The sequence below is a fragment of the Cydia splendana genome, chromosome 8 (genome assembly GCF_910591565.1).
Source record: "Cydia splendana chromosome 8, ilCydSple1.2, whole genome shotgun sequence".
Classification (NCBI taxonomy): domain Eukaryota; kingdom Metazoa; phylum Arthropoda; class Insecta; order Lepidoptera; family Tortricidae; genus Cydia; species Cydia splendana.
Genome location: NC_085967.1, coordinates 11830350 through 11855505, shown reverse-complemented (window position 1 = coordinate 11855505; position 25156 = coordinate 11830350). Strand labels below are relative to the sequence as shown.

The 25156-nt window shown below is 39.1% G+C and overlaps 1 protein-coding gene across 3 annotated transcripts; it reads right to left on the bottom strand.

Annotated features, from left to right (window-relative positions):
• Nucleotides 1–1142: 1142 nt before the first annotated feature.
• LOC134793115 (vigilin) lies at nt 1143–24008 on the bottom strand. Of its 3 annotated transcripts, XM_063764650.1 has the most exons (18): nt 23934–24008; nt 23797–23859; nt 21727–21991; nt 20638–20853; nt 19963–20169; nt 19324–19539; nt 18836–19019; nt 17257–17387; nt 16826–17009; nt 15856–16589; nt 13276–13498; nt 11684–11970; nt 10966–11208; nt 5034–5171; nt 4843–4937; nt 3544–3757; nt 3015–3227; nt 1143–2579 (listed from the first exon to the last, which is right to left on the bottom strand). In XM_063764650.1, exons 3-18 carry the CDS (start codon nt 21940–21942, stop codon nt 2259–2261), a joined length of 3822 nt encoding a protein of 1273 aa, XP_063620720.1. In that variant the 5' UTR covers nt 21943–21991; nt 23797–23859; nt 23934–24008; the 3' UTR covers nt 1143–2258. The 3 variants fall into 3 exon arrangements, with proteins under 3 accessions (XP_063620720.1, XP_063620721.1, XP_063620722.1); XM_063764651.1 differs by lacking the exon at nt 23934–24008 and having other exon boundaries at nt 21727–21988; nt 23793–23930; XM_063764652.1 differs by lacking the exon at nt 23934–24008 and having other exon boundaries at nt 23797–23923.
• Between the last annotated feature and the right edge of the window lie 1148 nt (nt 24009–25156).

Sequence of the window (25156 nt, the reverse complement as noted above, 5' to 3'; positions counted from 1 at the left end):
GCAGGCTTATCTTGGCCTAATTCTAGTAATTTTAATAATTTTAACATATGGAAATTCTTTACTATTACTTATTAAGTTAATTCTAATCATGTGGCTCGGCGTTTGGTCTTATGGTCGGACAATCGCTGTTCAGCCTCGCAAAATATTAACTATTGAGAAAATCAACTTTGCAGCACTAGTTGAGCTTAAAATTTGCGATTAGAGGTAGATAGGAAAGTGACGCTGAAGCTCACATCTTTGGTATTCCACTGGGAATTGGCCTTAAGCCTAAATGGTTCTCCCCACACTTGACGCGACGGAATCGGCAAAAACCAATAGAATAAAGCTTTATACGTCCACGCAATAAGAGCGAAAAAGACATCGTTCGATTCGGATCGGCTGGACGGCTGGGCTGACGCCTGAAGATTGAAATTAAAAACGCAAACTAATTATTTCCCTGTACTGAATATGCTGTGTGCAGAATTGACTGTAGGGGGCCCCGAGCCTCGCACTGCCTAGGGGCCCCGACATGCTTAATCCGGCCCTGTGTCTTCCATAAAATTATAGCAGTAGAAGACACCAGTTTTAAGAAGCTCAAAAAGCCGCAAATAATGGTTTCAGAGGTCTAAGAACTATAACAGTTCATTTATTGGCTCACTTGAAGAGAAGCAATTGTATCTCCAAAGAGCCGCGGTTTGCCGACCCCTGCGCAAGCAAGCAAGCGAGTTATTTGTATTAGCCTGCACCTTTAAGAGCTTATATATTATTTGTTGCCTGTGCAAGCGCAATAAGTTGTATTTGTTGCGAAAGGGGTTGAAAACTGCCGCTTTCTCACTCTGTGTTGAGATTTGCGCGTTTATCCACGTTTAAACACTTCATACGCATTACCTACTTAATGAAATGAAATTACTGAAAAAAGTAAGGTGTGTGAACTCCTAGTGAGTATTATATTCTTTGTGTGTGAAGCGCTTTAGATGAGTGAAGCGGTAATCTTTTTTTGATGATGTTGTCGGTAGATAATATAATTTGTTAATCTTACACTAGTACTAGCAACCAAAAGAAAAGGATGAGTATAGTTTTCCTGGTTCTTACTGACTGACAAATTGGTTTGACCAACTATATGTCAGCATTCTATTGTCAGCATTTTTGAAAGGAAACACTACTTCAATTCTTGTAAAAGATTTATTATTAATATATTTCAAACACAATTTGCTATGTACAAATTACTTTGTAAAAATATTCATTCTCGAGTTTTATATTACTGATTCATTTTATTGTTATAGGCAACACTTACAAAACACAGTATAGAAAAAATAAGATATGAAAATTATTATGAAAAAAATAGACATTTTATTATAATTTTAAACAATAAGTACACAGAAACATTTAAATTATGCACTCAACTAGGACAAAACACGAAATGTATGGTAAGGATCCTCCGGAACGACGCGAGAAAGAAACTTATGAAATATTGTATACATATGTAGACTATTGTTAGGTTTAGATTAAATAGGAATAGCGTTTAATACTTAAAATTATCCAACGTGTTATGAAAATTAATTGTGTTAGTATATCGATAAAGATAGCATAGCTCAAGGCGGTTCAGAGGATTCTTAAAACAAAACGGGTATATTTCGTATATCAGAATAGCGATATCAACAACTTAGTCAAATGGCATCTTCCATATTAACATTACATGGTATATAGTTCATTAAAAATAACATCATGCGTACACAAATACGTTAAAATAATAACTAATCGATCAGCCAATTTCGTTGCTATAGTTCGGAACGAAAATGAATTATCGGAAAATGCAGCAATCTCACTGGACGCGTAAAAATAGATTGTCGCCTAAATAATGACAGCTAATCTATATAATAAGTAAATCATCATGTCCCGGAGCGGCCGCGCAGTCGAAATAGGCCGACCGATCGCGTCGCGGCCCGCACACGTCGGGGAATCAAAAACTTGATTTCTTTTCATCGATAATTAATAATAATAATCGTTCTATACTATGAACAAAAATACATAATTTTATGTAAATATATAACATTCGATTATATAAGTTACGCTCCTTTTTCGTGTAAATCTTTTTAGAACAAAAAATTCCCGCTCCCTCCGGCACGGACGCGAAGGCGGAACGCGCGCGCGAAACATAACCGCGCAACAATTTCGAGGAGGCCACAACCGCGACGGTCGTCACCGCACGAGTCACCAGTGTAAAGGAAAGTAACTCATATAACTGCGGCTCGCTGGATAACCCTCGGAGCGTGGGGCGACTAGCGGCGCGGGCCCCAGGCGGCTAGGGCGGGCGCGGGGGCGGGGGCGGGGGCGGGCTGCGGCGCGGCGGCGGCGGCGGCGGCGGCGGCGCGCGGCGCGCCCGGCATGGTGGGGAAGTCGCGCGTGGACGCCGTGTCGGGCGCGCGCTGCTCCCACGGCCCGCCGCGCACCACGAACCCGGCCGCCGGCGGCCCGCCCCCCGCCGCCGCGCCCGACGAGGCGGGGGCGGCCGCGGCGGCGGCCGGCTCGCTGGCCAGCGCCTCGCCGAAGTCGAGCGACGGCGCCGCGGGCCGCGTGTACCGGTCCGAGACGTCTTGCAACTGAGGGAACACCGTTGTAGCATTACAAGTTGCCCTGGCTTTTTAAAATATTGACTCGTGAGCTCTGAACGGCGAGATCTGTTTATCTTGATTTCATCGTATTATAACTACTGAAGAAATCCCGAGGCGGAGAATGTTCCCTTTGTTCTTTATTTAAAAATCATTATCGAGTCTCAAACAGAGGGGCTACCGCGAAACCCGAAATTCGCAAATTGCGGGGATCTTTCTCTTTGACTCCGATGAAAGCGTAATTAGAGTGACAGAGAAAAATGCCCGCAATTTTCGACCTTCCATTTCCGCGGTTATAGCCCTGCTCCACTTAGTACACTTGGTGCCTTAACATAAGTATCCACTTTTTTTGTACAGCCGGTATGACCAAGTGGGTACTTAAGTTGGGGCACTAACTGTAGATACAAACTATTGGAAGTATCTTACGTATTCCTCGGCCACGTTGAGCAGATGGTCCTTGGCGTCGAGCACGTTGTCCTCGTCGCCGGTGATGACGACGATGCTGTCGTCGCCCTGGCGCGGGAAGCGGATGTCCACCTTGTACTCGTCCATGATCTTGCGGATGTTCTTGCCGCGCTGCCCGATCAGCCGTCTGTGGACTCGCGGGTCGATGTCCACTTCCTCGCGGTATTGGTTGTCCTGGTGATAAAGGAACGAGTTAGTGGTTTTGTTGCTTTCTATACTCATTTGGTGGGCCCGTCCCTTAACTTCTGTCACGTGGGGCGGGACATATCAAAATATACACACTATTTAAAATTTTGTTTTTAGGTTCTTTCAGAACTCTCTCATCTGTTACTTTTACAAAATGGAGAGCTGTTAGTTGATTCAAATCATTGTTTTATCGTATTTTAATGTTGTTAAAAAATTTCCCGCAGCAAATATTTGAATATTTTACGTTTCCCTTTCACATTGGCAATTTTCGAGCGAGTTGAAAGGATAAAGTTAGTATAGTTACCAGCTGATGGACGATGGCCATGATGGCGTCCTTGGCCTGGTGCGCCTTGTCCTCGTAGCCCTGGATGGTGATGACGTCATCGTCGGGCTCGCCGCGCTTGGGCAGGTTGATCTGCACGCCGTAGTCGGTGCGGATCTTGGTGATCACTACGCCGCTCTTGCCGATCACCAGGGGGTGGTATTCGGGATCCACCTTGAACTTCAGCTCGTATGACCTGTGATGGGAGAGATTAGGTTAGATTCATGTAGCGTTATTGATAAAGGTTTGTAATGTTAAATTTTATTTGTTTGTTAATAATACTAATTCAGCATATATACGTCCCACTGCTGGGCACAGGCCTCCTTTCATACGCATGAGGCTATCGTCCTGTTTTACGTAACTATTATTAATATTTTCTTAAATCCAATTATGATTATGAGGTAAAGCGTTAATCATTACTTAATACATATATTACATATATCCAATGAAACAAAATCGGAATCAGTGTTATTTTATCAAATACAAAGATGAATATTTTCGAATACTAATAGTACCAGCTCACACTTATCAAAATAACCCCAATACACCTTATTTGTATCTTGCAAACGCGGTAAATTTGTAACAACCAACAGCACAAAGGTACCATAGGTTCTCAAATTATTTTTAAATTATGTGTTTTTCAAAACAATGGTTACGAAACAGAAGTGAAGATAGAATTTAAAAATTATGCAGAATGTTTCATTATACGGCCCTAATCCATATGTATGAGGGCAATGACGACACTCGCACAATTACACGTCCACTTCAAATAAATGTTTGTCACGACGCGCAATTGTACGTTATGAGAAGCCGTTAGTAACACACTAGTACCGTCACCCACACTGTTAACTGTCCATCAGTGGACGTTATGCCTTTTGTAATAAGGTCCACCGATGGACAGCTATGAGCGTTGCTGTTTGTACAAATAAAGTAAGAAAATCTTGAATATAGACTAGATTTTTTTAAGGGGTTCAGAAAATATGTACGGTGAAATAAAATTTTCCAAGTAAATTTTTGGGATGATTTAATTTGAATGCCCCACTTCGTTGGGCGGTGTAAGATTTGTTTCTTTAGGTCGCGCGAGTGGAGATCATTACCCGCCATATACTCGTAATTTTATTTTTGACGTCACAGAGCCGGCGGCAATGGAGATGGCGCAAGCATTCTAATGATGCTTCATACAGCTAACTTGTTTAAGGCACTTACTAGTTATGCATACTTATAAAACATGCCGTAATTTGGAAACTAATAATAATTAAAAGTCGGTCGGTCTGTACGTACCTCAAGGCTCTGTCTTCCTTTTCTTTTTCCATCTCGACGATCTTCTCGGCAAGTGCTTCTTTCGCCTTTTCAACATTTGTAGGCGTTCCAGTTACCTGTTAGGTATACAATACAATATAATAAAACTATTGAATAACATAAAGTATTTAATCCCACTTAATAAAAGTTTCAACAAAATTGTTAAATCGTACCTTAACGATGTCAGAGGGTTCATCGTTGGGCGGCAGCAGGATATGGACGTCGTAGGTCTGCATGAGCTCTCGCCGCTTCTGTCCCGCCAGGAGCCTGTGCAGGTCGTTCGGGACTTCCACTTCGATGGTGATGGGGACCTGCCAATACAACTCTCGTTAATATCAAGCTCACATTAGTTCTACTGAAGTCCAGTACCGTGTTTACCATAAGGGCACACGGGCCCGTGCCCAGGGCCCCCATCCTCAGGGGGGCCAGAAAGACAGACAGTAACAGTATATTTGAATACCCATAATAAATAGAAGATCATAGTAGAAAAATGTTAGTTTAATTCGGTTTCTTTACTTTCCAAAAGGGCCCCAAATTCTTATGTGTCCAAGTCACCCCTTTTTGCATTTGTATTGTGGATATTAACCTTTTCGACGCCAACAACAGATATATACGAACCGCAGGTCCAACGTCAAAGACGGATTAATCCGTCAGAGACCAAAGAGCAACATAGACCTACGCGCATATGCATAAAGTTCAATTTCAGTTTTGACACTTTGGTGATGTGGCGTCTGAGTGACAGCTTTTGTGTTTGATACGGCGTCGAAAAGGTTAACTAAGCAACGGTCTCCTTCTACTCTTACGCTACAGCGAGGATCAAACAGTACAGTCCGCATCAAATAAATAGTGACGGTCGAAGTAGCCAAATATATCGTGACACACATTTGTTATCATAGAAATAAGAATGTGTTCCGATATATTTGGCCGCTTTGGCCATCTATATTTTTGTATTGACTCTGTGTAATTTTTATTTGTATGTTTGAAATAAATGAAAGGCCATAAATATGATTTATATTTGATGCCAGCTGAACAAGAAGGTCACAACCAGATTCGGGTTTTGATTTGTCTTTTCGTTGCCTGAAAGTTAAGAACTATGGTGAATCAAATGCCAACAATTTGGATATAAACAAAAATACATTGGGATGGTTTTGGTCAATATAAATCATAACAAGAAATAAAGCTCCAGCACCCTTAACTTTCGGGAACAGAAGTGATAACATGATTATTTTGTTTTTCAGCATGTTTATTGCCCAAAATGTACTACTATTTGACACATACATATTACACGAAAATACATCATTTAATTTAATATTTTATCGTTTTAAAAAAGGGCTCAATTTGCCGTCGAGCGAAAATATTTTATTTGACGAACGACGAAAATAATAAAGCGCCGAGATAGAAATTGATAAAGTGTGCATACCAATTTGCCTTATCAATGTAAAGCATATCGCGTTTGTATTTAGTTTATAAATGGAACAATATTGATTGTTGATTTTAATCACTAAACTTCATTTACGTAAACTGTTCATGATTATTAATGAGGTTAATATAATCAGATTAATTAGTCCAGTATAGTTAATTATTTCGACAAGTAAATGCTTATTAACTAATGAAATTCGCCTATTTATTTCTTCAAAATATTTTTGTTACATACAACATCTATGTCGTCTGCGGTATTTCCGGACCGATACGAACTTAAAACCTCCAATGAAGAAGCGTATTAATGCCAGCAACGCACTTACAACCTCTCTGGTGTTGCGTAATCACTTTAGCATTTATCATCAGGCGACTCACATAGGGGTATTTCACTAGAAAAGCTGGCCAAAATGATTTATGTACATTTGTATCAGGAGTTCTATTGTGTGAATCCAAATATGCTATTTTAATTTATTTTATACAACTTTTATACATTTGCCGGTTGGTGTAGTGTTGTATCGTTTATATACCGGTCAATAGCAGAATAAAACATTCTTCAAGTTTTAATTATTTGATAAACAGCTACTATCTGATCAATCAGACGACCCTTCATCACTTTCACCTGTTGAATCTGATGATAAGTCATCTGACATCGCGTTTGCGTCTATGTTTGGGCCAAGCATCATGTCCCTAGCAGCAAGGCTAAATGGTTTCGCTGATTTTAGAGGCTTAGGCCTAATGCTGCTCAAAAACGGATCTGACGTAAATAGCAGCCGATTTAAGACGTCCAAATTGCACTGCTCTCTCGAGAACTTCCTTGAAAAGCTCTTCCTAAATTCTCGGAAGTGCTTATTTCTGGCCTCGGCTGCCTCTTCGGACAAATTTCCTATAGGGAGAAGGGCATGTTTCATTACAACAGGACCATGCAGTAAAATTTTGTGCACGGTTGGGGTCATTGGCTTCCAAGGATACAATTGGACATAGAGCTTGGCCGTGTCGTCGCAATATGTCTCAAATTTATTTAAATCAATTTTTTGGCCACTCGATATTACTTCGAGAATTGTAGCAAACTTCTGTATCAAGTTTAAATCGATCTCCGTGATGTTGGAAGAAATCTCTGCATTTGAAAAAAATCGTCTGCTGGTGTTCCCGTCGTTGCTGGTTCCAAAGCCCTGTTTAGGAATATCAACTACGAGTCCCAATTGTTCTCTAAATTCTTTCTGTATTTTTAGTTTCCTGGTATTCATAATATCTTTTTCTGCTTTTGTTAACGTCTGTTGATATTTTTTGATTGGTAACATGTATGAACATTCGCAAACTTGAGGAGAAACTTATCTTTCTGGTCTTGTGGGAATGTGGCAGAACTAGTAATTTTATTCATGACTGCATCAAGTTTTTGTAGAAATTGGGGTTCGTTACAGTTTTTCATTATACGAAAAATGTATTCTCTGGTCACTACTCTCACGCCAGAAGGACCTGCCATGATAAATCAGAAAATTATTTTTCCCGACCGCAAAAAGAAACTTTGTTTGGTAATATCCCTCAGTGTAAAAATTCTCGTAATTCGTTAATGGGCACTTCTGGGCACCCTAATTTTAAATAAAATTGCTAGAGAATTAAATGTCCTGTCGAATCACGGAATACTCCTCACAAAACTCGAATCATACGGTGTACGTGGGATGGCTTTGAATCTGATAAATTCATACCTCACTAAACGTTCGCAGTATGTAGAGATTAGAAAAGCCCAGAGTATATTTCAATCGGATGAAACTATCATAAAATACGGCGTTCCACAAGGATCTGTGTTAGGCCCTCTACTTTTTATTATATTCATTAATGATTTACCACACTGTATTACCACCGGAACACCGTATCTTTATGCTGACGATACCAGCATCATTATTAAAGCTCGCACTGAATATGAATTAAATATGAAAATGCAAAAATGCTGGTCAGATTTATGTAAGTGGTTCTCGGCTAACTGTTTAAAAATGAACTGTGATAAAAGTTTTTACATGATATTTCGTCGTGGGTTTAATAGCGCAGATCCTATTTGTAACATTCCTATTACAAAATCAGACTGCATTACATTTCTAGGTGTTGAATTAGACCCATTTTTAAGATGGCACAAACAAACTGAAAAAGTCTCCAACAGGCTGGCCAGTGCTTGTTATGCTTTAAAGAGCCTATCCAGTTTTGCAGATAGTGATACTCTAAAAATGGTTTATTATGCATATTTCGAGAGCATTATGAGGTATTGCATAGAAGTCTGGGGCAATGGCATAAACATACAAGATGTGCTCATAAAACAGAAAAAGGCTCTACGGTTTCTTGTAACGCATAGATATGAAAAATTGAAAATGAAAAATGAAAAATTGTTTTATTAAGGGTTACAATTTCCATTACAATAGTAATAAGGTTGGAACCTTCTTTTAAGTATAAAATATACTTGTGGCAGAAGGCCCCGCTCTTCCATAATTTGAGAGGGTACAATCCATAATATAATTTAGTATGTTACAATAAAGTATGTTACTTATAATTACTATAAGACATGCTATAAAATTATTTCGAACTTAATATACTTAATAATATTACATATTTAACTAACTTAACCTAATTTATAGCTAGCGCGCGCGTGTATGTATGCGTGAGTGTGTGTGTGTGTGTGTGTGTGTGTGTGTGTGTGTGTTTGTGTGTATATATTTATATTCTCTATTTATCATACGATGGCTTCCAATTCGTTATAGTGTAGGGTTTTTAACCATTCTATGACCTTTATCTTACATTCATGCATTTGTAGAGGATATATATCTAGTCGTTCGTTAATAGAATTATATAATTTAGGTGATTGATAGTGAAACTGTCTTTTTGCGAATTTTGAGTTTAATGCTGGCACTAGTGCAGCTTTAGGTTTTCGCCTTCTAATCCTAGAGGTAGTTATGTACTTAATTGACACATGCAGTTTTGTAATACATCTCAATACATATAGTTTCCTTATAGATAGTAAGTTACATTCTTTATATAAGTCATCAGTAGGGTATCTATAGGGCTTAGAAAACATAACTTTTAGCAAACACCTTTGTGCTCTTTCAACTTCCAGAAACTTGGTTTTATTGGCTCCGCCCCAAATTGGAATACAGTATGTCATGATGGACTGGGCAAGTGCCGTGTATATCTGAGTGAGAAGTTCTGTAGTAGCGGCATGCTTTAGAGTTTTGAATAACCATATGAGCTTTCGGACTCGACCATTTAGATAATCTATGTGTCTGTGCCATGAGAGACGCTGGTCTAGAATAACCCCCAGATACTTGCCCGATGGAACCTTTTCAATAGTTTCAATAGTAGATATATATTCGTAGAGCATAAAATATTAACAGCTATTTCTCTTTACCTATACTCTATATGCCTATATGTTTTTAAAAATAAAGACCAATTCAAAACAGCCAGACAGAATGTTCGCAGTAATTTTAGAAATAGGGATGACATGTTAGTAATTAAAAGTAATTTTAGATATTTTGACAAGAGTATAAACAACACCGTAGTAAGGGTGTATAATAAATTAGATAAAGATATAAAGGTATGCCAGGATTTAAAAACATTTGAAAGAAAACTGAAACAATATTTTATTAGTAAGCCCTATTATTCCATTAAAGAATACTTTGCTAGAGCTTTAGATTAAATTAATATTTGACATTTATATTTTAACTCTGATTATGTGTTCTCTTTTGTATTTCTTCTGTTTTAACTTATTTTCTTATTTTCTTAATTTTATTGGTAATCACGAATTAACTGACATTTAATATACGTATAATTTATTTCTTACTATGGTTTTAATTGTAATGGATTTTTATTCTTTTGATTTTTGTAATTAATTTTGACATTACCGGTGGTGTAATGTTAATATAATTGTATTTGCATGCATTGTACCTACTATGTTTTATCTGCAAATAAATGATTGATTGATTGATTGAATAGAACTACAAATTTAGCCCAATATAGCCCAATAGAACAACTTTCGGCCTTTTGAGTTCAAGTCAAATTCGTAAATTCATAGTGCAAGAGAGTACTTACTGAAATTTGATATTAAATGTATATAACCCTTAGTAAGAAAATAATAATAAACAAATTAAATTAAGCATACCTGGTGAATCCATTTCCCGAACAGACATTTTAAAATATCACCTTATTTGTTGTCTAAACAACGCATAACAATTGTAATATTTATTATCGAATTTCCGCTTTCGTAGATGTCTTTTAGTAAGAGCGGTTAAATGACACCGATTTGACAAATACCCACCACACGCAGCGAAAAATAAATATTGTTCTAGTATCTATGAATTATATGACTAAGGAATTCGGCTACCCTTTTCCCGGGATTCTACGTTTTGATACATTCTACTAATGGCCAGCTTTTTTAGTGAAATACCCCTATGTGCGACTTCTCTGCTCGTTTGCCTTCTAGAGTAGTATATTATAAAAAAAAACGGACAAGTGCGAGTCGGACTCGCCCACCGAGGGTTCCGTACTTTTTAGTATCTGTTGTTATAGCGGCAACAGAAATACATCATCTGTGAAAAATTCAACTGTCTAGCTATCACGGTTCATGAGATAGCCTGGTGACAGACAGACAGACAGTGGAGTCTTAGAAATAGGATCCCGCTTTTACCCTAAAAAAATATGTGTCATTACCTGTTCGAGCAGCGCCTTCTTGGCGGCCTCGCAGTTCTCGGGGCGGCCGGTGATGCGGATGACGTCGTTGGCGGCGTGCTCGTCGTCGCCGTTGCGCACCGGGATGTCGGCGCCCTCGGCCGTGTCGCGCTCCGGGAACTTGATCTGCACGTCGCACTCGGCCGTGATGTCCTTCACCTTGGAGCCGCGCGCGCCCATCACGGTGCGGTGGTGCTTTTGCGGAATCACGCATTCGATCGTGACCTGCGTGTGACAATATTTTGGTTAGTTGCAGAGTGTATTGAAGTTTGGATTCTAGGCACAATTCTCTAAAGTTAGATTGCACAAGAAACTAATGTGTGCGTTAAATATTCTATAAGGTTTTCTAGCATGTAAGAGTTCCTAAAAAGGTGACAAAAGAGTTCCGTTCGTGAATCGGGCTACAAGTCCTATAATTCTCATAAAAGTTAAAGAGAAGTTCCATGTAAGCTAACACAAACGGAGCCTCTCATGATCTCTTTCTGCTCTCTCATTAGCAACCGATCTTAGCTTCCAAATGCTCAATGATTTCATTAATCCTCTATTTAGCGGCCTCTATGCAGTCATTGGAGCCCTCGAGCACGACGCAGTCACTGTTGACGCCCTAAAGCAGAAAGATCTGCACGCGGCCGCGGCGCGAAACGGCCCCAAGTCTTATAAATTGTCATAAACAATAAAGTGTAGTAGATGAGTAATCGACCTTAGCTTCCAAATCCTCGATGATCTCATTGATCCTCTGCTTGGCGGCCTCGATGCAGTCCTTGGGCCCTTTGAGCACGACGCGGTCGCTGTTGACGCCCTGGCGCGGGAAGGAGATCTGCACGCCGCCGCAGTCGTCGGCGATGCGGCGCAGCACCTCGCCACGGCGCGCCACGAAGTGCCGGTGGTGGCGCGGCGCCACCGCCATCTCGCTCTCGGACACGTTGCTGATCTCAGCCACGGCCGCTTCCAGTTGCTTGCGGGCGGCTTCGACTTGCTCCTCGCGGCCTGTATGCACGAAACATAATCGAAGTGTCACTTTTGCAAAATAGACAAATCGAGGCCGATCTACCTAATTACGTAATCGAACGATCATTTTAGTACCAAATCAAATACATTGGGTAGTAGATTGCACAGTTCAGACGGCGCAGTACAACCTCATTTAACATGAAATTTTGTTAACGAGCACTAACATTTTGGATGGTTCTTTTCGATTTTTTACCTTCACACGAGCAAGATTGGAAAATAACGGATCAAGAACTTACGACGCTTACTTGTAAGCATGGTATAATAATATACTCCGCCTGGTACTCTATTCCGAGATTCGCGTATGACCTAACTGACACGGGCCGACGTCATCATGCTGTTTACAGGTTCTCAAACTTTAAAATGTGGGAGAATTTTAACCAACGGTGAAAATTATTTTAACGGCATTAATTTTAAGTTATTCATGTAGAAACATAGTAAAATAAAACAAATCTAATGTATTGAATTAAACTTTATTTATCTATACAAGACAAACGTTTGAAAAACTAATTCACAGTTACACATTAATTACCAAGCTTACGACGTGAAAAGTTTGGAAAACACTGCGACTGCTGACACTGAGCGAGAAGGAAATAACAATTAACACGTGTTCGACAAGGATGACGGTTAGGGCATGAAGTTATCTAGATCCGAATTGTCAAATGTGACAGCGCTATCCTGTGTTGCCAGTAATGTAAACAGAATTACCCGAACGTCTGAAATTTCTTTCGTGAATCGGAAGATAATGCTAACGAATAATTAAAAATGACGTGTTATTGTAAAATCTAAGATAAAATACATATAAATGAAAATTATAAAATTATAAAGAAATATTTTAACTTATTAACCATAGGTATAATGTACCCATGTAACATGTTATGTTGAAATAAAGTGGCAATGTTATTGTGACGTAGGCCCGTGTCACTCTGGGAATAGAAGACCATGTTTTATTAGACCATGCTTGTAAGTACTGTCCGCAATCTAAGCGGAAGACGGGCAGTAAAATTTCTCATTCACTCGCGTGGTCATGGTAAAAGAGAGTGAAATAGTAATCCTCAATTTAGTTTGCTCTCTTACTTATCAAAAGTTACATTACATTATCATAAGAAAAGATACATTGATTAAGATGCGTAAAATCTAAGACAATTTCGTTTCGAATTTGACAGGTAAACAAGATGGCGCTGTATAGCTCCATACATTTTGCGGTTTTTCTTCTTAGACTTTACCTCTCTATCAATATCAATTCTCTTTGTCATAAGGTAGAACACAGTGAGAATAGGAACTCACCGATGATAAAGATGGCTTCCTTGTCCTCATCCTTATCAGTGGGGAAGATGATGCGAGCGCCGGTGTGTTCGCGGATCTTGCGAATGTTCGCGCCGCTCTTGCCGATGAGGAACTTGTGGTGTTCGGCGCGAGCGCGCACGGTGGCCGTGTGAGATGTCAGTTCGCGTTCGGACGCGTGGGCGAGCAGCTGCGCTTTCGCTTTCTCTACGTCTTCACCTGGCCCCTGAGAACAAATATATAACATGTTACATTTAGATCTGGGAATAATATGAAATACAAAAGAATGGTATTTTCAAATAAATAGACAACAGAGACCATGTAAAAATGTGTAGAGAACATGTCAAAGATAGAACGATCACAATAAAACAGTCAGCATCAAATAAATAGTGGCGGCTAATATAGCTAAATATATCGGTATGGCCGTCACTGTCCATTTGATGCTGACTATATTAAAATGAAAACTATGTAAAGAATCTTCTCAATATCCTAAGGATTTTGGAATGTTAAAGATAATTTGTAGTATAGTTTAAGGCACGTATTTAACCGGTCAACTAATTAATTGAATTTGGGTAGTTTAAAAAAATAGAAATGGGTACTAAAATTAAAAGTTTGGCAACAAAAATGGAGCCTTAAAATATATCAATATGAGTTGTATTTTAATGCCGTTACAGCTTTTGATTATTTTTAGGCAGGTACCAAGTATTTATTTGGCAACTGAATTATTATATTGGAGACCATTTATGAAGCACATTTTAAAAAGAAAACGGCTATCTATTAATTCAAAAATGAAGTTCTTTTAAAATATTTTGTTAGATCCTTCGAGCAACACCGGCTTCCGACACATCGGAAGGGAGGGGCCCAAGCGATATCTCACCGTACAAATCTTTCTGCCATTTTTCGCGGGGGGAAAGGTGCACACAGTCGCACTTCTCACACACTTACATACAAAATCCCATCAAAATCCAATCTGTAATGACGACACAAATACATAGAAAATGACACACGTCAAAGACAAATCTTGCAAACCTCGATCTCTTTTTGTGTACGGACGAGTCAGGACGAGTGACAAGTGTCACAACACGCACACTAACACATTTTCGTTGAAGTATGTTATTGTATTCTGAGAGATGAGAAGTCGGATTTGTTGCTCGACCGATCCACAATTTGTACTGAGCGAGCAAAATCGATAAATCCAACAATTACATGAGACTAAAATATAATAATTGTGATTGAATGTAATTAAACGTATGATATGTAAAAAAAAATATTATATGTGAAATGTAACATTTTCTTTTTGTAAATTTGATGTCCCCGACCTCTTTTTATAACAAAAAACCGAGCAAACAGGCATTTTTGTGCAGCAGTGTTCACGCGCGCGTCTGGACTCGGTCTAGTGAAAAATCCAAGTGCAACTAGTTTTATTACCCGCGCTAGATTAGATTGACGCGCTAATCTTGTACCTCGGCAGAGGGGAAATAGTGCGAATGCCGCCTCCCTTCCGTGTTGCTCGAAGGTTAGATCATTACACGGTCAACCTAACACGCTCCTCTTCGCTTTGCTCGTCGTCGCACCTATCTGTTGACTCTAGCAGAACACAGTGGTAACAATTGAAATTAGTAATAAAAAATTTAATGATCTATAGTTCGTTTTTTTTAAGCATTAGAAAGAACTTGATAGAAGGTAAGCGATCTTGACATGTCTTTTAATTGATAAACGCATTTTAAAAATCAGTAACTATTACTTACGAAAGCAGAAGAATATAAATGATTGTATTAGATTCATAATTGTTACTTATTTGCCGTAACTTATTTTTAAAATGTGTTTTTCAATTAAAAGACACATCAAGATTGTTTACCTTATTTCTAATGCTAAAAAAAAAACGAACTATAATGGTATAATGGCCATTAGGCGTTTCATGATTAGAAATTTCGATTATAAGTATACTGACCATTACGTATTGGTAAATTAATTTGAGGTGTTTTGTGTAAAAAGTGACCAATACTCATTAAATTTAACTGCTTTCGTGTTAAAATACTACCTAGCTGAAACGACATGCTCAGTTATGACTATAGTTGATTACTTAGGTGTGAACAACTAGAAGCTGACAACTAAATTTTATGATCACTTTACAATATTAGTTGCCAATTTATTATTTTAGTCGCCAACCTATCACTTTAAGTTCCCTATATTTTTTTTGGGTGGCTTGATTTTACTGCCAGTTTTATTAATAATATGATGCTTATATTTGAGGCTAATATATTTTTTTTGGCGCTAAAATATTAATGCACAGCCAAATTATATTATTATAAGGCCAATGAAAGTTCCTGTTTAATATTTTAGTTGCCCGGTTAATAATAAGCCATAGTTTAATAGTGTGGTAGAGCGACGAGCGATTTCCAATATCAGGTAAGGATTTTATGAAAACGGGCCGAGTATATAGGTAGGTACATGGGTATACGTAATTCCTCGCTGGTAGTGAGGAATTACTTGCCACGCTCTATCTATCACGTAGCTAGTGAATGTCGCAAGATTCGGACGCTACAACAATACAAAAAAGAGTGAGATAACGGTGAAAGTTACCTTAATAACGACTTTGTCGCTATCGCTATCGGCCGCTGGGAACTTGATGAGCACGCCGCCGCACTCCTCCATGATGGAGTGGATGAGCTTGCCGCCGGCGCCGATCAGCGAGTTGTAGTACTTAGGCGGGATCGTCACTTCCTCGGTGACTACATTCGCCTTCTCGTTGTGGATCTGTTGGATCTTCTTCACCGCTTCCTCAACGTTCTCTCGCTTGCCGCGCACCGTGATGACGTCGCTGTCATCGCCTTCGGCCGGTAAATCGATCTGCGTCTGCGTCTCGTCCCTGATCTTTCTCAGGTTAGCGCCACCCTTCCCGATGATAAACTTGTGGAACTGCTTGAAGATTGGCACTTCTTGGACGTATGACGATTCTGCGATTTCTTTGATCATTTTGTTAAGGTGCTTCTCGCATTTCTCGATGTCCTCTTGAGGACCTCTCAGTTTGATCGGACTCCTCTTTTGTCCCTGGTCGGGTAAAGTGATCAGCACGCGCTCGAATTTCTCGCGTATCTCTTTAATCCTGTCCCCTCTTACGCCAATGAGGGACTTAATATACCTATGGTCAACGTAGACTTCTTTAGACCTTTCGTTTTCTAATTTCATGACCATTTCTCTTAGCTTCCTTTCTGCGTCAGCTACCCCTTGATGGCTGCCTTCGATACGAATTACATTGTTTCCTTCTGCTTCAATAATATTAATAACTACACCAGTCTCATCCTTCAGTCTGTTTACTGAAAATAAAATAAAAAAATACGGTGTATTTTACTATACGGTGTAATTTAATAATTGAACCCAGACCTTAATTCTAAATGGAACAATAGGGATATTTCTAATATGCTATATGTTGAGTCACCTGTCTGCTCAATGAAACGAAAAAAACAGTATTTATGACTCTGTCAGTCAAAACTCAGATTTAAAAAATGTAACATAATACTTTTCGAATATTATGCACACTTTGCAAACTTACTGTTAGCTCCACTTTTGCCAATAATGTGTTTGAAGAATTTGGGATCGACGGAGAGTTCAACGTATGTGAGCGTGGCGATCAGATTCTTGACGAAGTCGTTGAGTTCCACTTGCGCGCGCTCCACTTCCTCTGGGGGCCCGTCGATCTTAACCTTGTCCTCGGAATGCGTAATGTCAACATGTACCTACAAAATAAACATTACATTGTACAAATTATGGACCAAGTATTCTAATCTTTTTTTTCCCGAGAACGTTATGGGTAATTTTTTATCTGTTGTTGATTTTTTTCCTCTGATTTTGAAGATATTTTTCAGTTACTCGCCATAAGTTTTTTTGGTAAACACCTTTTCCCTTCTTTATCAGCAGTATTTTTTATATTTTATATATTAATTCCCTTATGACCTACATTTACGTACTAAAGGGTGAACGTACCTTAGAGAAGTCCTGAGTAATCTTTTTAATGTTCGAGCCGTTCTTTCCGATTATGTATTTGTGTATCCATGTGGGAGCGTCAACTGTTGCCGTTTTCACTGAGTTAGCTTTTTCACACACCTTCGATAAAGCTGTCAAAGAGCAAAAATAATTAAATATCTAATTAATTATTTAAATATTTATTTATTTAATTACAATACATAGGAATTTTACATCTTAAATAATTACGAAAATAACTATTAGTCAAAGCTAATTAATTAATAATTATTAATTATTTATTAATTAGTGTAATTTAATAAGCTATTTTGTGAGTAGACATAAAAATATTATTATTTTTGGGCTTCATCATTATAAAATTATCAAACTTCTTCTTAGGGTGGTATTCAATCTGTCCAATATCATGATCCAATGCCATTGCGTCTCACTCTCTCATTAAGGAAAATGTGAGACAAAATACACATTGGACAAAAAAATGTTGCTCCCACACTGGTAGTTAAAAAACGTTATATAACAGCCAGTAGCACTATACTAGTAGCACTATAACGCCAAGTTAAAAATATGTTATGTGGCATATAATTAATTAGTCAAGGTACCACACATGAATGGAATGCTTATCGATCGATATCGAATCGATTGGTCGAGCATACCAATTGAATTGATTGATGAATATCACAAATAAGTAAATAGGTACTTCTAGTTCACTCTGGACATAGGCACGATCTCCGCGTAGTAGGAAAATCTTTATTTATGTACATATCAAAATGCTTTATATGTATAGGACATGACGTTATTAGGCACAATGAAATTGAATAAAATAAAATCAGTTGTCATTAACATAAAAGACTTGCGTCATTGAATATCACAGATGCCATATAATTATTTTCGAGTAAACAAATCGAACAAGAGAGTCGTATGCGAAGATCGCATTATTCGCATTAAATAGACTCCGACCGCGCTGAATTTTCACGCCAAGTGCTAAGTCAAATAAGGCGATGTAGGTATAAAGATACCAGTTTTAGGTCGAAAGGCAAAAAAACTAAAACCTCAAATAACTTTTAGACACCTGGTGGACTGGTAAATCATTACAAATGAGCTATAGAATTACCCCTTTCAAAGAATACGTCGAATTTACAATCAACCTGTATAAAGGTCCCTTTAGTGAATTGAATTCTAATGCCCCTGGGCGGCGGACTGAACGCAGCGACCGGCGGACGCATCGCCGGTCGCGTGCGTCCAGTCCGCGGGCTTAGTAGTAGTAGTAGTAAACTCTTTATTGTACAAATAGACATATTAAAAATAACATACAATTAGTAAGAAGTACAAAGGCGAACTTATCCTTTTGAGGGATCTCTTCCAGTTAACCTTTGAGTAGATGAGAGGAGAACGTAAAAAGAGGGTGACAAATGCAGCAAAAGTACAACAAGGTACCAGAAAGATAAAGGATATACATACATACAAAATTTATAGGATAAACATACATATATTACACAAAAAGGAATGGGGAAAATACACAAAAAATTGGAAAGAATTAGGGCCGGGCTCCGTTTGAACGCGCGAGACCAAGGCCTAAGTAACTCACCAAGGCCGATCTTGTTGTGAGGTCCGTGCAGAGTGATGGTGCCGGTGGGCGAGTCCGGCGGAGGCATCTCGACGGAGACGCCTGTCTCCTTCAGGATCTCCTGGATGGTGGTCCCGCGGGCGCCGATCACGTACTTGTGCTGCGACTTCGGCACTTCCACGCGGACGGTCGAGCATTTTTTAGCCTGTTGGCGATAGATTTATTACATTACTGCTTTTTAAAATTTAAAATGCTTCAGGCAATCTTATTACGCATCTTAATTTAGTCATTGGGTGATAGAGCTAGATGCCAATGATTATAATGTAGCCAGTAAGTCCACATACCAAAGAATTTATTGATTGAAGTAGAGATGTAAAGTCCAAGTAAAATCGTCCCCTTGAATTTGACAGCTCTTAAATTGAAGACCAAAGTTACCGCATAAAGTCTGTACATTATAAAGTTTGGTTGTCAACTACGCCTAAATGAATAGGTGGTAGATGTCTACATACCATGTCCTCAGCGATCTGCTCAATCTGTGCCTTAGCAGCCAGCACTCCGTTCTTCTCCCCGGCGACCACGATCTCCTCGCTCTGCGTGGAGGCGGGCGGGATGTGGACGCGCGCGCCGGTCTCGGCCGTCAGCGCGGCGACGCGCTCGCCGTACGGGCCCTGGATGAACGGGTGGTAGATCTTCGGGACGGTGATCCTTTCGAAAGCCTTGCGCGACTGTAAAAAAAATGTTAGCCAATAATTATTTATTTGTTCACTGGGGTTTGTGAAGAAAAAGCAGGCCAAGGAGATGGGAGAGCTTAGAAGACTAAAAAGTCATAAGTCAATTAAATGTAATTTTTGAATCTATATAAACATGGAGCTTAGGTAATACTCGTGCAAGCAATATTATGACGTAGTGTGTAGTTCGTTACTTAAGCATGTATCAGCGCGAGAAACCTGATAATGCTCGACTGGAGTAAGCAAAAAAAGCGCGGGAAATTGCAACTTTGCATCGGTAGCCTGCACCTTTATTTGGTCCAGTTTACCATAATTTGGACCCAAAAAGTTTTTCAGAAGTATGATTATTATGTGATATTAGCCTTTATAATAATACAATAAGGAAATTTAGTCAAGTTGAAAGACAAAGTGATTCCTTACCTGTTCCTCCGAGCAGACTCTGATCTCATGTTCGGCTTTTTCGATTCCCTCCTTGGTGCCGGTGATGGTGACGACCTCGCTGGTGTCGCCGATGGCGGGCACGCTGATCTTGGTGGCGGTCACCTTCTCAAGATCTTTCAGTTTCTGGCCCTGCTTGCCGAGGATCCAGCGGTGGTGTTCCTTGGGAATCGAGATTTGCTTGCTAGCCTGGAAAAGTGCAAAGTAGATATAGCAATAAATTATAGTATAATTATAGAAATATTCATTTCATGAATTATAATAAATCGTGTGGTCAAGCTGTGTGTTTACGCTAAAATAAGAGTAGACCAAAAAAATCGCAAAAAGAAGGGGAAAAGACCACCCCCACTCGCGCACGAATGGTTCCGTACTATTACGCAAAAAAGGCAAAATCACGTTTGCTGTATGGGAGCCCCACTTAAATATTTATTATATTGTTTTTAGTATTTGTTGTTATAGCAGCAAAAGAAATACATCATCTGTGAAAATTTCAACTGCCTAGCTATCACGGCTCATGAGATACAGCCTGGTGGCAGACAGACGGACAGCAGAGTAATAAGGTCCCGCTTTTACCCTTTGGGTACGGAACCCTAAAAAATTATAATACTAAACATAGTACATATATATTTTTCAGTATACATGGGATTAATTAAATACCTGTTGCTGGAAATGGGTCAAGATCTTGCGACGCGCATCCAGAACGGCACTATGTTTTCCAGTTAGGAGGAAAGTGAGGCTACCGTCCTTGCTAGTAGATATCTCGATGTGTGCTCCGGTGTCCTTGGTGATGGCTTGACATGTCCGCAACGATTCACCCTCGCCAAACGTGTTAGCGTTATCCAGTTTCCGCTCTTCATATGGCACATGGAAAACCTACAAACGTAATACATTTTATATAGAATAGTCCATCTTCAAAAACACAACACTTAGTCAGATACACGCTGCAAGGGTATTGCTAACTTAAGCTTAATAAGCTTTCGTTGGGGTCAATTTCTAAGTATTTATAGCTTGATTACTATCATTGTCCCTACATTGTGCTACAAAGCAGATAATAATTGAGGCTACACTTGAATCAATTTATACACAGAAAGGCGATACGGTAAAAATACCGATGGCGAGAACGCGATTGATTATCAACTTTATTGCGTACACAAAAAAGTTGTTTTCACTTGTCGTAAATGGCGCAAATGAAATTAAAATATCATAGTGATTACGTAAGCGTGTGAGCGGCGGGTCGGTGGTGCGCGCGGCACGTGGCGGAGCCCGTACCTGTATTATTTCACTTTTCCCTTCTTGTTTGAAGTAAAACATCATATCCTCAGGTTATACCATTAAAACATTGAACCTTACTCCATTGTCATAAGGCAGATGTTTATATGATATTGACGACGAAAAAAGCAAGTTTGAATTCTGGGCTGCTTGGTCTAGATTGTAACATTTCATATTGAGAATAAGTATGATATCAAGATTAAATGTTACTGAAATGGATATAAGGATTCATACTACTATCAATACTTTGTTTAAGCTTACGAATTTTATGAATGAAAATTATATCTAAATTCATCTGTTGGATTGGTCAGGTCCCAATGCAGATACAAGGCGAAAATTTTTAATGCTTTGTTGTTATAATTAGTATGTATATTAGATAGTAAAGGTGTGTACTTTGTATATTTAGTGCTATTGATGTACCTATCTCACACAAAACTTTTAAATTAAAATGCATGAAAAAATATATTATGTGATCACCTGGGTGTGCAGCGAGGAGCCAACACGCAGCTTGCTAGTAGCCTGCTGGATGTGGCGCTGCACCGGCGGCGCCGAGTGCGGCAGCGCCGGGAACAGGTCGTCGTAGGCGTTCGCCCCGCTATTTTCGTAGCCCACGTTGTTCATCTCCTCGCCGTGCGGAATCTCCGGGTGAACCGGCAACATATCCCCAACCATCATGGATTGCTGATGCATCATTTTCGTCTCCTCCAGCAGTCCTTGTCCGCGCCAAGTCGTTACAGTACTACAGCAAAAAAGATAATACAATTTATTGCTGCAATTCCGACACAACCAAGGTCATACTGCTTTCTCATTTATACTTACTTAGCTTTACAAGTGTAAAAGAGATACATTACAATACATGCACATTAAAGCATTACATCGACTGATGTTTGAACAACTGTTTAAATTAAAATACAATTATGTCAAAACAAAAAGTTGAATATGTAGTTGTGATATCAATTTAAACCATATAAGTCCCAAATGTATTACTCTGAAATTCAGATTCAATTCTTCATTAAAATTACATTTAATCAAACTTTTAAGATATAATTAAATAAATTTATTTATCTCACAAAAACACAAAGGATAGATTTAACAATATGTACAAAACTTAAGAAACTAAAACCCGTAGTCCCCATCACACTAGCAGCGTTACCCCGCTGTATGGCGATGGAGACCTGTTGGACAAGCCATGACTCAGAACGTGGGTCATTCCCCTTCTCCCTGAGGCGCTTGCCAAGCTCTAAGTAATTTTATGGCAGTAGCTAACATTATTCCAACACCAGATATGAACATGGCATATAAAACATTCACTGACATGACATGCACCTACATGATAGGTATGGGTGCAATGTAACTTCAGTATGTTACCCCTTGACTTTACAAGAGTAATTGATAACCTACATGTTGTTATCAGTAAGATATTACAATCATAAGAAGTGCAAGCGAAAAAAGATTTATCTTACAACTTCATTTGTGTAAGCAGATTTTTAAACTGAATGTTGTTTCCAAGGCCTAAATTGGATAAAAAATTTATGACATTATCAAATGGCTCCAATGATCACATTCATAATCTTATCTAATTAAAGTAATTATATTATCTTTAGATTTAGTTTTATTTATCCAGTTCTAATCATGTAACTGTATTTGTTAAATCATCATCATCATCATAACTTAAGAGCTTTGCTCTTGTCGGTCGAGTAATTGCCAATCATTTCTTTCGTGTGCCAGTCTTTTAATTTCCTCATATAACACATTATTTTTTACTTGGCTGAGATAAGTAATTCTTTTCTTGCCTTTTCAATCCTGCCTTCCATATATTTGTTAAATATGTAAAAAATATTACAAATGAGAGAGTCAAGATTACCATGTGCAATTGTGATTTCCACACAAATAATCAGACAATAAATATTTCCCTAATTAGGTAATAGGTGTCATGATCAATCAATGTCTTCAATTGACTAAATATGTATAAATAGAGCAGAGATAAGAAGTAACAAATGTATAATGTATAATATTTTTATGTTTCTAAAAACTCCAATCACATACCTACTTAACTAAAACAAATGTAAACATGGCATTCAAATAGAGTTGAGTAAAGTCCAACAATAAAGCCACATTTATTTACAAAAAAATTAGAATATAATTCTAACAACATAAGTTTAAATTATTAGAGCAGACATAGTAATGTAAAATGTGGTCTGCACATGCAGGATATCTACAGGATAATAGCTATTGCATTGATTGAGAGACAGAGGATTGAAATAAACCGCCCGCAGAATTTAGTTATCTGATAAAAGTATACAAGACATGGCACACATTCTTGTTTTGACATGCTTATAGCATTTTACTTAGAATCGACGTAATTAAGAAGATGAGAAGTCAAGTAGGTTATACAGTTAAACGTACATACATTACTGGTCTACGGTGCTACTTATATGAAATATTAAATATCAGCATCCCGAATTCGTGATAATACGTGTCACCTTCTTTCTCCCAACACATTTGACGTGGAACTCGTCACGATATAATAAGTCGAGACTTACCTAAAGTACTGTAGCCAATCAACCTGAAAGTTTATCCTGTAGACGCCAGGATCGGGTTTTCTCCTTCCTGTGCGAAAATATATTCCAAATTAATTAAGTATTTGAAGAAAACAAAAAATAATCTCCGCTACACACACGTACCCTGTGCTGCAGCAAGTGAGCGAGCGAGAAAGATGTCAAAAATTCTGGAGTTGCCAACGCGTTGAATGTCATTAGCCAATTAAGCCCCTGCTACACGGCAGCCGACAAGCCTACTAACCGTCTGACCTAGGTCTGTCCTTGGTGTGTGGGTCCGTCTGAGTTGTCTGGCTAGACGGTGGCAAACCACAGTGTGTTCAGAACTCGCGGACAGACAACACGTATTGCAAGCGCACAAAATGGCCCCTAACCTTTCAGAAAGTTGGCGTGGCATTAGTACCTACTCAGTGGCGTATGGCCCTAAGGGCGGCGTATGCCACCCCTGGCGGATTGCATTTTGTTTTTCTTCCTTCACTTCTGGGGCGGCAAAACTTATTGGCCGGGGCGCCAAATTTCATAACCTACCTACTCATATATACTAGTGCAATGACAAAAAAATAAGTTTTTGGCAAAAAAAGAATATTTGGTACAAGCTTTTATCGCTGACTGTACTTTTCTTTCCAGAGGCATCTAATACTCGTCGAGACAATTCTAAAAACCCCAAACACAATTAGGTCGCGTTGTTCTATCACAGGGTTCCTATGGCCACCTCCTGTTTCCATCATCAGATCAGCTCTATGGTACCATAATAATGCATTGTCACCCGACTTATATACGTATGCAAATTTTCAGCTCCATCGGAAACTAGAAAGTGGGTCTAATTTAACTTGCAAGATTTGACCCATAAAAACATATTTACATACATTAGGTATATTGCAAGTTAATAAAAAGTTTGTAAAAAAAGAAAAGGGTATATGAATGAAACGCTGGCTCAAAAAACGGCATTTGTTGAGTCATTTCAACGTAATGAATTCGCTGGACTCTACGCTACGGGGACATACATAACTTTCTGAGAATGAAGAGGAAAGTATTTGATGAATTATTAGAAATGCTACTGAGTACCCATGGCATGGCTATTAACCACACGAGCGCACACGGTGCGTCCTTCAAGCGAAATGGCCTAGTGCGGTCGGCGTCGGGCGACTACACGGTTCCGGACCGACCGCTCAGACCGCGGTCGCTGGCGCGCGCTCGCATGCCAAGGGCGTCCGGAGGTCAAACGAAATTTTGTTGGTAACAACTGTCTACACGGTCCGGGACAGACCAAGGCCACGCGGTTTGGGGGCTTGTCGGCTGCCGTGTAGCAGGGGCTGTAGGATGCGTTCAAAAATCAAGCGAAGACAAAC